The following is a 13,310-nucleotide window of genomic DNA, read 5'->3' on the forward strand; positions in this document are numbered from 1 at the left end:
AATTTGTTGAAACCGCTTGTTATTCTGCGTCATGTGTACTTTCCCAAACGCTGTGGTCGGACCCGGAGGCCTGCTGGTCATCGGAAACACATCAGTCCTCTGCAGGACCGGCACAAGCACATTCACTTTAGTGCTTTCCTTGTGTAAGATACCTCAGTGTTTCCATTTTTTTTTTGCAAAATATAGCTTCATTTACGGCGACAGTCCAGTTATATTCTGATTTTAAAGAAAGTGAAAGGATATAAAATACTGTAGATGGAGGTCCCAGATCCATCTTGAATAGTGTGCCAGTATTTACAATCTAATAATGGCAAAGAAAATTAAATAACAGTTACATGACAACAGGCATTTATGATGTTCAGAGTATTTTGCCAAAAATATAATTTCTCTTGTGTGGCTTATGTCAGGATTCCTACTATACAGGACTTTTGTTTGTAAAGTGCTGTTTGCGTTATTGCATGCATGATCATAATAAAAAAAAAAAAAAAAGAGAACATGAATACATGTCTGCTCCAAACCTACAGCTGCAGTAGCAAAATGAGGTCAAGACTCAATATCATGAAAAAAAAAAAAAAAAAAGGCAAACAAGGTCTCATTGTGTGTCTGGTACATTAGTCGGTGCAAACGGCTGGTGCATGCCAATTGGGAACAGAATCAGTGATAGGGCGCCCGCTGCCTTTTGAAAATGCACTGGCACAACAAAGAGCGTTTGTGTGTGTGGTGGTGAGAGATTGGCATCAGCAAACGTTCCCTTTCCCGTCCGCTTGCATGAGATGGTCAGTGAGCTCTAGAACACCTGTGGACCAGAATGGTATAATAACAACTTTGTTTCCCCAGGAAATGATGCCTTTCCTGAGCCATGCAACACTAGGCTAAGATTAGAGCAGGAGACAGGCAACGGAGAAGACTAACATTTACTATTCCTCTCAAGCTGTGCCGTTTTACACATTTATTTTAAAAACATAGCAAAGGAAGAAAATCGGACTCATTTCTGAGAGACAAAGCAGTCCACGTCGCCAAATTCTTCTTTATTTGGCATGAGACTGTGATTTAGCAGACCATAATTGTAAAAATACATTATTCATATACACCTCTAGTAAAAACACTATTGAAAACAAATCTAAAAATATACAGTGAAATATAACAGCAGAATAAAAACATTTTTGCAGGGGTAGGAGGAAGGGCATGGGGGGAGGGGGGGGGGGGGGGGGGGGGTATTTTACAAGGTAACCGAGGAATGCTAACACATAACAGTCATCGTTTCCTCCGCCTTCAGTCCTCTGGTATAGCCCAGACATTTGGTACCAATATTTCCCACATTTCAAAAGAGACAGTTCATGCACTTCACAGCCTTGCTGCCGTAGTCGACGCACTCAGGTCCGATGCACTGGCAGCAGGCGTTGTGAAACCAGCGGTACTTGGATCCTCCCATTGACTCACAGTAAAGTTTACACTGACGGATAGACACGCAGTCGTCAAAGTAGACCACTGTGCACATGTTTTCTGAAATAAGAGAGAGAAAGGGACACGGCAAAGCAGAAGACGTGAGTCACAAATCCAGTAAATGTGGTTTTAAAAGCAATTACATTTAACCCTCCGTGTTCCTACTTTTCACTTCAGGGATGAAGTGAATTTGCTGCAGTTGAGTCCGACCATATGCTCTGCTGATCTTAATGAGTTAATTTCTCAGGTCGGTATGATCCCTCCTATTATGACTGTGTCTTTATAGCAAATAGCTCTGGTTTCGAGAGAAAGAGCCAAAGAGGCCACAAATGGAAAAATAAAAATAAAAAATTGGCAGCACGCTGAAAGTTTCAACCCAGTTACATTTCCCTAAACTGGAGCACCATGAGAATCTGACCCAGCCCAAGCTGGTCTCAGACTTTGTCGTCAGCTCTAGGTCTGATGTTATTACCGCAGTGCTTATTGATGCAATCCTGAAAGGATCGTGATCCTTTCAGGTTCAGGTTCAAGAACCCAGAGTGTGACGAAAGCATGAGTTCTTTCTTCATGTGACTCATTGAGAAACTTCATTGTTGGTGTTGATTTGACACATACACACACAAAAAAAATATTATGGAAAGGCTCAATGTGAAACAGCAGATTATCAGCCGACCAACGACAAAGATTTTTCATTATTATCTGTCATTTTTAATCACCACAAGAAGAATCGAAAAAGTGATTGATAGATTTAATGGTCTGGAAAATAATCCCCATCAACGTTTCCCACGTTGTAACAGATGTAAATGCAGGTCGTTCAAAGTTGTACACTGCACTCTGTTTACTTTGGAAAACTAAACGTTTTGGTACCTTGGGCGTCGTAGCTGGCGTGGATGCTGTTGCCAGGCACCGACACATTCTGGTGCTGGTTGTCGAGCGACTCCAAGAAGGACACCAGGTTCTCGTGATGCGAGAGCTCCTCGGCGACGGGGAAGGACACGACCATCATGTTGACCGGCGCGTCGCCTTCTGTGAGGGCGCGGAACAGCGAGGGGATGGGCCGGTGGAGCTCCTCCACCGTGCTCTTCGACGTAGCTGGTGAGTCGCTGTAGTTTTTGGGGTTACACATCCCTGACACGAAGAGACGGAGGAAGACAAGCAGTCAGTTCAACCTACAGCAGTAAAGATCACCATTTCTTCTGCTGCCGCGTCAAATATGATGGAATAAAACAACATTCGGTGGAAAAATTACTTTTTCTCAACATCTATTTTTCTACTTTATTAAACTATGACTATTTTTCAGGGTATATAGATCCTATAAAAGCCAACATATGTATTACACTCACGAATTATTGCATATTTTAACACTACTGAAAAATAAAAATGGAAATTTGACACTACAAAGCCATTCAATTTACTTCCATTGTGCTGAAGTCAAATCTGCAACAAATATCTGGAAACACTGAGCTGAGGCATGTTTTAGTCCTCCAATAGCAACAAAGTTGCATAAAAAAAATATCATATTTTACTTATGAGCGTAACTTCATTATTTCATATTGTTCAAATACTATTTTCCTTTAAAGCCTTTTTTACATTGCCAAGTATGAAAGTCTGGTAGTTAGTACGCCATTTTAATTTGATTAGCATTTTTGTATCATTGCTGAAGTTAAACTGTAATGCCAATGTCTTTAATGGCATGAAGAATTATTTGTAATCCTAATTTTCGTGAAAATTCCACAGACTTAAATTAAATTTCCGCTGTCAAACCACGCCGCTGTCAAGACTATCTCATCTCAATTAGGGTCTTTTTAACACTTCATTTAATTTCCAGTACAGTAGTAATCACTCGACAAAGTCCCCACATCCTCAGATATGATCTTTCTAACCCTTTAAATGAGTCAAAGTGAATTATGGATAATGGGTAAATCATTTAATGAGGAACGGAGTTTGACAGAGGAATTGAATTACAAACCAGCGCTAAAAGCAGAGCCAGAGCAGCTGTTTTAGATAAAGTGTACACATGGGTCCTCCCTCCTTCCTCTTAAACACAAACTGTCCTCTCCTCTGCTTTCCCTGCTGCTCCTCCGCTGGGCGCCCTACTCACTTCAAAGTAGCCCGCGTTTGGCCCAGATAAGATGTTTCAGGGAGACATTTCAAGAGATTTTAAGATTTAAGTGTGGTGAGAAAAAAAAAATAAATTTGTCTAAAAACTCTCCAGGCTACAGATCCAGAACGTCTTGTAAAGAGGCCCGTCCAGGAGGAAAACTGCACAGTCATAACATCTGCGAAGCAGCAGCGAGTTCAGAGCTCAGAGTCAGACGCTTGTTTTCGTGGACCACATGAAAGAGTCTCCCTGTCAGGACATAGAGTAATATCTGTCTGTCACAGCTGATCTGAGAGCCGTCCTCTTTGTGCCAGCACCAGGAAGTGATGGCTATTTCAGCTCATTAGTACCTGTGCCCTTTAGGAGCAGGTCTACGGAGTAACAAGACCGCAATGATCGCTCGTGTTGAAAACCTATTTAGTGATGAGACTCAAAACAGCCAAAACATGGAGACCGAGGAAGTCTAAGAAAGAAAAAGCCACAATAACATGCAAAAATTACAACAAGCTGACGAAAGAACCAAAAGATGCAAAATGACTACAAAAGACTGACAAAATATGAAACACAAAACATGGCATTAGGCAATTATGGAAAACCAACACGAACCAACTTGTAGGACTAAATAATAGTGATACTGGGCCATAAAGAGAGAAAAAAAGGACACAAAATCTACCACAAAGTAACACAAATGACGCAAAATGAGAGATATAGACTGGCACGTCACCAGCACAAAGACACCACAAAGTCATGTGCTTGCCTATGAATTCTTCAGTTTTTCACGGGCAGTCATCGCAGGTCAGAGTGACCTTTGACCTTTGAGTCCTGCTGACTTCACCAGCCAAATGTCTTCCTGTGCCACAAAAAGCCAAACGCTGAGGCCGGCTGTCCATGTGTGGACGTGACGCTGCACCTGATGAACGAGCTCCTGGCGACTCTGCTCAGCATCAACCGCCACGCCGTCGCTTCTGGCTTCAGTCACCTCGCACTCATCTAGTATCAGAGCAGCAACGCTCCGAACAGGAAAGCATTTCAGCTGCAGCCTCACTTTTTTTTTTTTTTTTTCCCCCCACAGGATGAAAATGCTCCGCGAGATCAACGGGCCTGAAACACAGCCGAGCGGCCGGACAGAGCCCGGTGTGTCTTTATTTACTGTGCTTAACTGATTGAAGTTGGAAGTAACAAAACAGCTGTCTCTGACACAGCAAAGTGTAAAATCTGATTGATTTTAAGGGGTTTGGTACAACCAGCTGTATTTTATCACATTTATAAAAAGGCATATCAAACAAAAAAAGAAAAAAGAAAAGAGAAGAACTCACCCACGCAGTCGCAGCACTCCTCCCACAGGTTCCCCAGACACAGCATGCACTCCTTACAGCAGGAGCAGTTCCCGTCGGACGGACGACACTGGCACAGCTCCTGCAGGACACAAACGCACCGAAACAAAAGCGACACCTCAACACATCACTCAACTTAACGCTTCTGCTCCTCCCAAACTGTTGTGGATAAAAGCGGCTGACAGCCCAGTAATTAGATTTGTTTCACTTCATCACTGTTTGAATTGTTGATGAAAACATGGAGGCGAGCCGATCTTCTTTTCGGTGTACTTAAGCCCGCTTAGGCTCCACACTGCGTCCGTCGTTTGTGTTGCTGACAGGACTCACAGATCCCACACGCACCGAGAACGATAACAATAATAACTCCAAAAACCGATCAGCTTTTCCTTTGGAGCTTCCTCTGAGCTTACTCAAATCCAATATGTAGAAAGTTATTAAAGCATTAATGTGCCACAAAGCGGACTCACACTCGATATATATGACAATAGAAAGTCTGATAGCGCAAACAGTTATTGGGATTGGAGAGAAGAAACAATATTCTGTAAGAATATATAGAATATGAAAATCCATTTGATCACATCTTGTTTCACAGCTGGAGTCTGAGATTAACAATCAAACAACACAATTAATGAGTCTGACATGAGCACTGAATCATGTTAATGTGCCATTTTCTCCAAAATAGGAAAAATCATGAAGCATGAAGCTGACGAAAGTATATTAAATGGGTTTCTAACAAACACGGTGCGTTGAAATCCCAATTTATTTTCTGTTTTACATATATATTAATTGTAATTCCAAGAAAATGCCAACTGTTCATCGCACTGAGCTTGCTCAGAGAGTGTTTTTCAGAATAAGAGCCCCGGGTGATCATCACACAGCAGGCAGAAGACAACACGCTGTACAAACAGTAGATGTACCATTAAAATATCAACAGCAGGCTCGCTTCAGGTACAGCGACTATTAAAACACAAGCCCTTACAAGACAGACGGACTGAACGCTGCACGTGACATCGATGGTATTCCCCCCCCCCCCCAACTCCAAGAGTGTTATCGTGTCCACAAAACAGACACCGATAACTCCACTCAGCTCGCATTCATGAACAGAGCAGGTTCTGACACGTCCGTGTTAAAACCATTCAAGTGTCATTTGTTGGATGGATTTATTCTGCGGCTCAGCAGGCGGCAGTGAGTGAGGGTCAAACTTCACAGCAGTTTGGACACAGGTCTTTATGTTTGATGATTAAAATGGCGTCACACGGGAAGATTGGCAACCTCCAAACGATGTTAATTGTGTTTTGGTTTTTTTTTTTTCGTGGCTTTACATGCGGACGTCTGACGATCAGTTTTTATTATTGTTCCATTATTTCACCAGGTCAGGTTTAAGGGAGTCAAGTTTGGATCCAGTTAAATCCTCTTTTTCATGGCTCAGATTTGAGAATCGAGTCTGACGCAGTCAGTGCAGTCATAGCTGGATTAACGTCCTGAGAGCCAAACTCAATCTGACATTATTAGTTTATTAATTGATCGATCGCACACGGACAGACAATAATGTGAAACGTCTGACAATCAAAAATAACTCTCCAACACATTAATGGAATGAATGAAAATGATTAGTTAGTGTAAAAATCCAACATGTGTGGAATTTATCCAGCAAATGTTGATGAAATGCAGCCGCTCGAATTTATTAAACACATAAATAAATATGGAGTGAACCGGAGCACGATCCAGTTGGGTTGTTGACTTTGTTTTTGGATGACAAAAGTAAAATGACAGCGGAATATTGATGGACCCGTCATACTTGATTCGACTTTAACAGCAGAAATTACTAACAAATGTGAAATTTCTAAATTTATGGCGACACACATGATATGGAGTAAGCTGTGCTTTAGGGCCCCTGGCTGGTTTGCCTGGTCGGTAATCTGACAACCAGTTAAACACACAAACTGTAACCAAAATAAATCAATTAAAAGAAATTTAATAACTTTCAGTCATTAGAAGAAAAAAAAAGAATCGCTTTACGTATATTGGCTTGAGTCATTGCCTCCATTTTCTGCTACACATTTGCGTTTTATTATTAACGTATGATTATGGGCCACATCAGTTTTGTATGCTCACAGTGACCTTCACCTTTGACCTTTGACCACCAACATCTGATGGCTTCAACCTCGAGTCCAAGTGACGCTTTGTGCCAAATCTGAAGAAACTCCCCGCTGGCGTTCCTGAGATCTGGTGTGCCGGAGAGCGGGTCAGAACATAAAAGTGCAGTTTCATTTTAGTGGATTTATGGGAAACATTTGTGATAATAATCTGGTTCACTGGGTTCACTTTCCTTCATGCACGCACACACACACACATTTCAGTTTTTTTTTTTTTTTCTTATGGAGGGAAGGTAACATTATTACAAGAGCTCCTGCAAACATCCAAAAACTCAACCCTCCTCCGACCCGACAGCACGAGGGGAAAAAAAAACAAAACAAAAACGGCCTCATTCCTCAGCTCCGGCACGGCTCGTCTCCGGGGGCCGAAGACACAAAACTGAAATGTGGAGGTGGGATTGAAATGTGGGTGAGACTGCCAGAGGAGTTTCTCTTTCTCCCCCCCCCCCCCCCACCCGAAACAGGGAGCACATTCCTCCAAGTCAAGGTCACCTCGGCGGGGGGAGAAACAGGAGGAGGGCGGGAGACGAAAACACCTGGAGAACAGAACAGGACTGCCTCCCCCCCGCACACACACACACACACTTTCCCCCCTCCTTTCCTCCCTTTCTCTCTTGTTTTTCCTCCAGTTTCTCTCCTCCTTCCCCTTTATCCTCTCTCCCTTTTAAATTTCTCCTTCCCCCGCTCCTCTATTATATCTTCGCACAAGTCGTCTCCTACACGTAAACAGTCTCAGCGGTGATAAAAGACTCTCCAATGACTCACCAGTGAGGGATTGCAAAAACCACACACAGTTCACTTAATCACCAGCCTCTGGATCCCCAAACCTCCTATCAGGATCTGATCCCAGGAGAAATTATGACTCTCAAAGGTGGAATTATGCGAAACTAAACAGCTGCCGGGGGTAAAGCATGCAGCTCATATTTCATATATCAGAAAAACATTACTTTAAAAAAAAAAAGCCATCTCAGGGAAATGGTTGGTTTTATCAGAAAGGGAGCTGTTGGCTTAGACACATATACCAGCATTTTTATTTTAGGTGACCTGACTCTGGGGTTAAATATCAGCCAGCCAACCAACAGCAAGAATTCACTAATGAATCATACTAATCATACAAACTCATTTAAGACAATAAATGGCGATGCTTTAAAATTAGAAACAAGACAACCCGAGGGGCCAGAAGGAGACACAAAGGACCCAAAAGAGGCAAAAAACTAACTATGACACAAAGCAAAGACGAATGTAACGTAAATAAGTCGGGCCCAGTGTCTTATGCTGATGTTAAACACTGAGATGAGCAAACTGAAATCAGATGACTGTTGTCTAATGAGAGGAGTCAATCTCTCCATGGAAGGAGGACACGAGGAGGAAACTCGGGTCTCTGCTTATTTGTGAGCTTCATGAACCGCTGCGAGTGCCAGACAAATACACAGGAGCCTAAACTGTGAGTCACAAGATTTCCATCCTCAGAGAGACGCTGATGATCGTCGGCTCCTGCCAACGCCGAAGCAGCATTTTCTGCTTTTCTGACTGCAAATTCAACGTGTTCTGAACCGCTGAAGGAGCCAAAGAAGCACGTTAAAGACGTTTGCTGTAGAAGTAATGGGCGGGCTAATGGTGAAGATCAGCCGAACAAATGGCCGTTTCCTCGCAGAGATGGATGAGGTTATGGCGACCACATCAACAGCTCTTGTTAGGCTCCCATTGCTACAGAGAGGAAACCGCTGTAATCAGTCAAAGCCCAGCTGCACTGAAACAAAAAGACCGTGGAGAGAAAGTGAGCATGTGCTCAGCAAACACCACCACCACCACCACCGCTGTTCACTTTGAAAGCTGCAGCCCCACCCTGCACCCCCGCCGGACAGACCGGGCCTGTGAATCTCTGCACACTTCACAGGTTCTCAACTGTATACTTCCCTCGACCGACCACCGACCTGCCCCCACAGCCACACATACACAGTCCTCCTGACCTTAACCCCACCACCACCACCTCCCTCCCTCCCTCCTCATGTTCTCCCACCCTCGGGGGTTTTGGGGAATTCAGACAAATGACTTGAGATGGCAGTAGAGCGTAAAAAGCCAGAGTCCAACAGCAGATCCCACTCATCACGAAGCAACGTGGAGTTTGTGCTGACGGGCCGGAGGCGGAGATTTTTCTCCTCCACGGCACACACACCATCACGCTCACCTCTGACACCGTCTAGCGAGCCGGTGTCGGCGAGGTCGCGGCGGCTATAGAGCTCGCTGTACCGAGCAATGATTCATCGGGAAAAATAATCCACCTGGAAGGAAAGGAGGAGGAAAAAAAACTGGAGCCACAAATGTGCTGCTGACATTTGAATGCTGCAGTCAGAAGGAGCAGAGGTTGGTAGAAGCAAATTTGCCCCCCCCCCCCCAAAAAAGGAGGCTAAAAATACAAACTGTAATTTTTTTAATAAGGCTATAAAACAAAATGCATCTCTATATTTTTCTTGAATGTCAGTCTTCGACAGAGCAACTGTAAGACTGACAGAAATATTCAGCCGCTGTTTTAAAAAAACGTTTTCAAATGTGAGAAAATGTTAAAAAGCAACAAAGGAGTTTTAAATCACTGTTCACTCAACAACCGTTTAGGCTGCTGCTGAAATATGCCTGACACTGAATGAAAGCAGTCTTTGGGGGTCGTCATTGAGCAACAGGCTGCAGATAAAACTATTCGCCTGTTGGTCCTCTTGCCAATCTTGACAACAACAAGGCAGCATCAGGAACTGAGAGAAGCAGGCTCAGGGGTCCCAGACCTCCGAGGGCCCCGCAGGCCCCAGATTCAGGAGAATTAACAGCACAAACAGAACCAGCTCGTGTCCCAAAAAGGAGTCCAAACATTACACGACACACGCTGCTCAGGGAGGTGGCCTTGACCTAAATCACCCCCCCCAGGGGCCCAGTGGAGGCTCCTGAACATCAGCCAGGAGCAGCAATGCTGCTTTCATGGCCGCGGAGCTTCTGCCACTTCATCTGTCATCTTTCTTCTTTTTTAAATGCTCATTACGATTTCTCCAACTGCCTCAACACCGAACAGACACATTTTCTGTCAATTGACTCTTTGTGTCGACTTTCTCAGTTCCGGCAACAAACAACCATTCAAACAACCAGAGCTCGACCTCCTGCACCAAGACGTCGACACACCTCAGCTACCTGAGGTCAAACTGGAGAAAGAACCACGAGGATAAATACAAGGCTTTAAAGATGTTAATGGGAGAGGCAGGGCGAGTGAAAACAGACACACACACACACACACGACAACCAGCAGCTAAGATTTAACTTGACAGGTGGTGGAAACACAGACCAACACCTTTTTTTTTTTTCCCCGTCATGATCAAATGTGCGTTAAGCGGCGGTCACCACCCCGCATCCCATCAGCCACTGGGCCTCAGGCATCAAGGAAAATCTGACACGGACGGAGTGCAGTTAGAAAGTTAACAAATAAAGGGGTGCTGTGAAAATAAATGAAAAATGACCTCAGTCTCCTGCTCTGCGGAAGCTCAGCAGCCTCAGCCTGACGAGGGACAGAGCAGGTGTCCTCAAAGCAGGACACTGGCTGTGGACAACGTCCCGTCCCCGCTCGATCGGCCAAAACCGCCCATGGATTACAGAAAGAATGTATCTGCATTCCTTACAGCTGATTCCGTCTTTATTCTCAGGTTCAAACATCTTGAACTCGGGCAGATTTGAACTTGACCTTAGCTTTCGGCTGAGTATTTGTTTTTGAAGTGAAATATTTGTATCTGTGTCTGGCACACGCGTTAAATAGAAGAACAGCCGTCTGTCTGCACTGCTGCGTTTCAGGCCGATTCGAAGAGCTCTTATCTGGGACTGGACTTCAGCTGGAGACGCTTCGTTTGTGTCCTCATCCAGCCTGTGTTTACACAAAAACAGCTGCAACGCTGAGCTCGCATAGATTTCCACCTTTAATCTAAAGAGAAGAGCTTCAGACTAATGGACAGATCATCAGTCTGTAAACAGAGTGGCCTGAGGAAGGTCAAGGTGATTTTCAAAAAGGTGCAAACTGCATTTTTGTGTCGTTTCATCTCAGTTTGACGCAATTTAATGTGTGAAAAGTCATATCAGACCGGGGTTTGTGTTGTTGGGGTTCAATCCCTCACCTGTATGAGACACTTGCTGACGTCACTCGCGCAGAGAGCTTTGTTGCAGCCGGAGGTCAGAGACAGTCCTGACAGGAGGAAGAGGAGAGCAGCGGCGGTGGGGAGGATCAGCTGACCAGGCCTCATCCTGACGGCTCACCAGCACGACACTGGAAACAACCTACGGCAACAACACAAGAGAGATCAGTGGCAAATAAACTGGAGCTGAACTGATGATGAGGAGCGTGATAATATTACAACATATGGCGGAAAATACACATGCAGCAAAAAGTAGATGCAAATAAACGACCTGAAGCCTGAAAAGCAAAAATGTCCTCTCAAAATCAGCAGGCTCTTGTTCGGTGTCAAACGTTTTCACTTCAAAAACACAAACTCTGACATGTGAACAGCAGATTTTAACCAAAGTAAAGGACAAGTCTGCGTCACGTTTCATTCAAACAGCAGCACTGCTCACATCTGGAAACATCAGCCCCCTTCTCCTCCTTTTTCTTTAACACGCTGTCTGATGTTAAATCTTCATCTGCAGATGTTTTATCTCCGTCTGTCCTCTTCTCTGCCTGCACGCTGCTACATTTCACATGACGGAGTGAAAACATGTGAGAAACATTAGTTCCCACAGTCGTGAACGCGTTTCTTCATCTCTTTTCTCCTTTTTTTTTGTAGGGTGGGGGGCTCACACTAAAAAAAAAAAACTTGGTCTCAGTCGAAACAAGATCGAGCGTAAAAAACAAACCTCTCCAATCAACACGGTGAAAGTTTATTTGTTTATATATAAATAATTATTATTTTTTTCAAAAAAAGGAGTCCAAACTTACCTCAGTGCTGAGAACAAGTTGGGGTGTTTTCTTTCCTAAATCTGTTCTGAAGCAGTTTTCTCTGTGAACTTCTCCAGGATGGTGCTCCGCCGCCGCTCGCCTGTCCACTGTGTCCAGAGGGCGTCAGTCTCTCCGCAGCACAAAGCGGCAGGCAGTCGGGCGCCTTAAAGGCACACACTCCATTTTCTGGCCGTCGTGTGTGCGGAGGAAAACACCGGGCCTCCAGTCACACACGCTCCCCCTGTCCCGTCCGGGGTCCTCGGCGTGGCGGCCACGAAACAGCCCGAAAGACTCCGTGTCCATCCGCCGGAGATCCGTGCGTAAAAGTTCCGCCGGTGCGTAAAGATGTCCCACGGGCCGCTTTGGGAGCCGAGATCTGTTTGGCTCAGACACATCACCCCCCCCCCCCTCCCTACCCTTCATGAAACACACAGACTCACACACACTTTTGTCTCCGGGGCTTATCAGCGGACCCGTGAGAGCCGTCATTAGGTGAGAAAAGGGGGCGACTCGGAAGCTGCGGACCCCCCGCTGAGCCGCGGCCTTTCAGCTCCACAGGTGTTTACATGTGTTTTAGTAAGCGCTCATCAAAGACACATCAGTCACCCCCCGACCTCCTGCAGCTCCGCCTCCAGTGGGGGGGTTCAACCTTCGACCTTCAACCCAGGAAGGAACATTTCATCTCCCATCAGAATCAGGAAGAGCCGATTGGTTTGCAAGTTTGCAAATGTCACGTGATCCCAACGTGCTGATTTACGCACCAAAAGAGTGCAGTTTCACTAATTTAACCTGAAATGTGCTGTAAAGTCACAACGAGAGAAAAAGAAAATACAACAGCCTGTTAGTTCATTCAGCTCAGACTTTGTCTTCTGTTGACATGAAGTTTATGTTTTGAGCAAACGTGGAAGGTGAAATGACTGCAGCCGTAAAATTCAATATTTCATAGAAACTGAAAGGAATCTTACATCGGGTGCTGAGATCTGAGACTGAGACTGAGGAGAGAGGAGCTGAGGTCAATTCTCCAACATGCACAGGAGAAACTGCATCTACAGTTTATTTTACTTATTGATGAAATGTCTAAAAAAAATGTGTAAAATAATCATCTGATCGGTAAATGAATGTGAAGGAGAGTGACACAACGCTTTAATTATCTGAAGCACTGAACATAAAAGGTTCCTTTACCTTTTAATTTCTTTCTACATTATCAGTATAATAAACATCTTTACAGAGTTGATTTTGTTGACAGCGACATCTACTGACTGCAAATAAAACTGCTCAGAAAGAACATAAAATCAAATACATGCCCGAAATAAATAAGA

The 13,310-nt window shown here is 44.4% G+C and overlaps 1 protein-coding gene across 1 annotated transcript; it reads right to left on the bottom strand.

Annotated features, from left to right (window-relative positions):
* Nucleotides 1-1,007: 1,007 nt before the first annotated feature.
* twsg1a (twisted gastrulation BMP signaling modulator 1a) lies at nucleotides 1,008-12,392 on the bottom strand. Its single transcript, XM_029524354.1, has 5 exons — nucleotides 11,992-12,392; nucleotides 11,177-11,336; nucleotides 4,861-4,960; nucleotides 2,311-2,571; nucleotides 1,008-1,503 (listed from the first exon to the last, which is right to left on the bottom strand). Exons 2-5 carry the CDS (start codon nucleotides 11,300-11,302, stop codon nucleotides 1,322-1,324), a joined length of 669 nt encoding a protein of 222 aa, XP_029380214.1. The 5' UTR covers nucleotides 11,303-11,336; nucleotides 11,992-12,392; the 3' UTR covers nucleotides 1,008-1,321.
* Nucleotides 12,393-13,310: the final 918 nt, after the last annotated feature.

This window comes from Echeneis naucrates, chromosome 17, assembly GCF_900963305.1.
Source record: "Echeneis naucrates chromosome 17, fEcheNa1.1, whole genome shotgun sequence".
Lineage (NCBI taxonomy): Eukaryota > Metazoa > Chordata > Actinopteri > Carangiformes > Echeneidae > Echeneis > Echeneis naucrates.

Coding starts and splice junctions, on each gene's coding strand:
- twsg1a (XM_029524354.1), bottom strand. CDS start 11,302: ATGAGGCCTGGTCAGCTGATCCTCCCCACCGCCGCTGCTCTCCTCTTC. Junction 2,572..4,860: donor GGAGTGCTGCGACTGCGTGG/GTGAGTTCTTCT, acceptor TCTTCGTGTCAG/GGATGTGTAACCCCAAAAAC. Junction 1,504..2,310: donor CGCCAGCTACGACGCCCAAG/GTACCAAAACGT, acceptor CTCTTATTTCAG/AAAACATGTGCACAGTGGTC.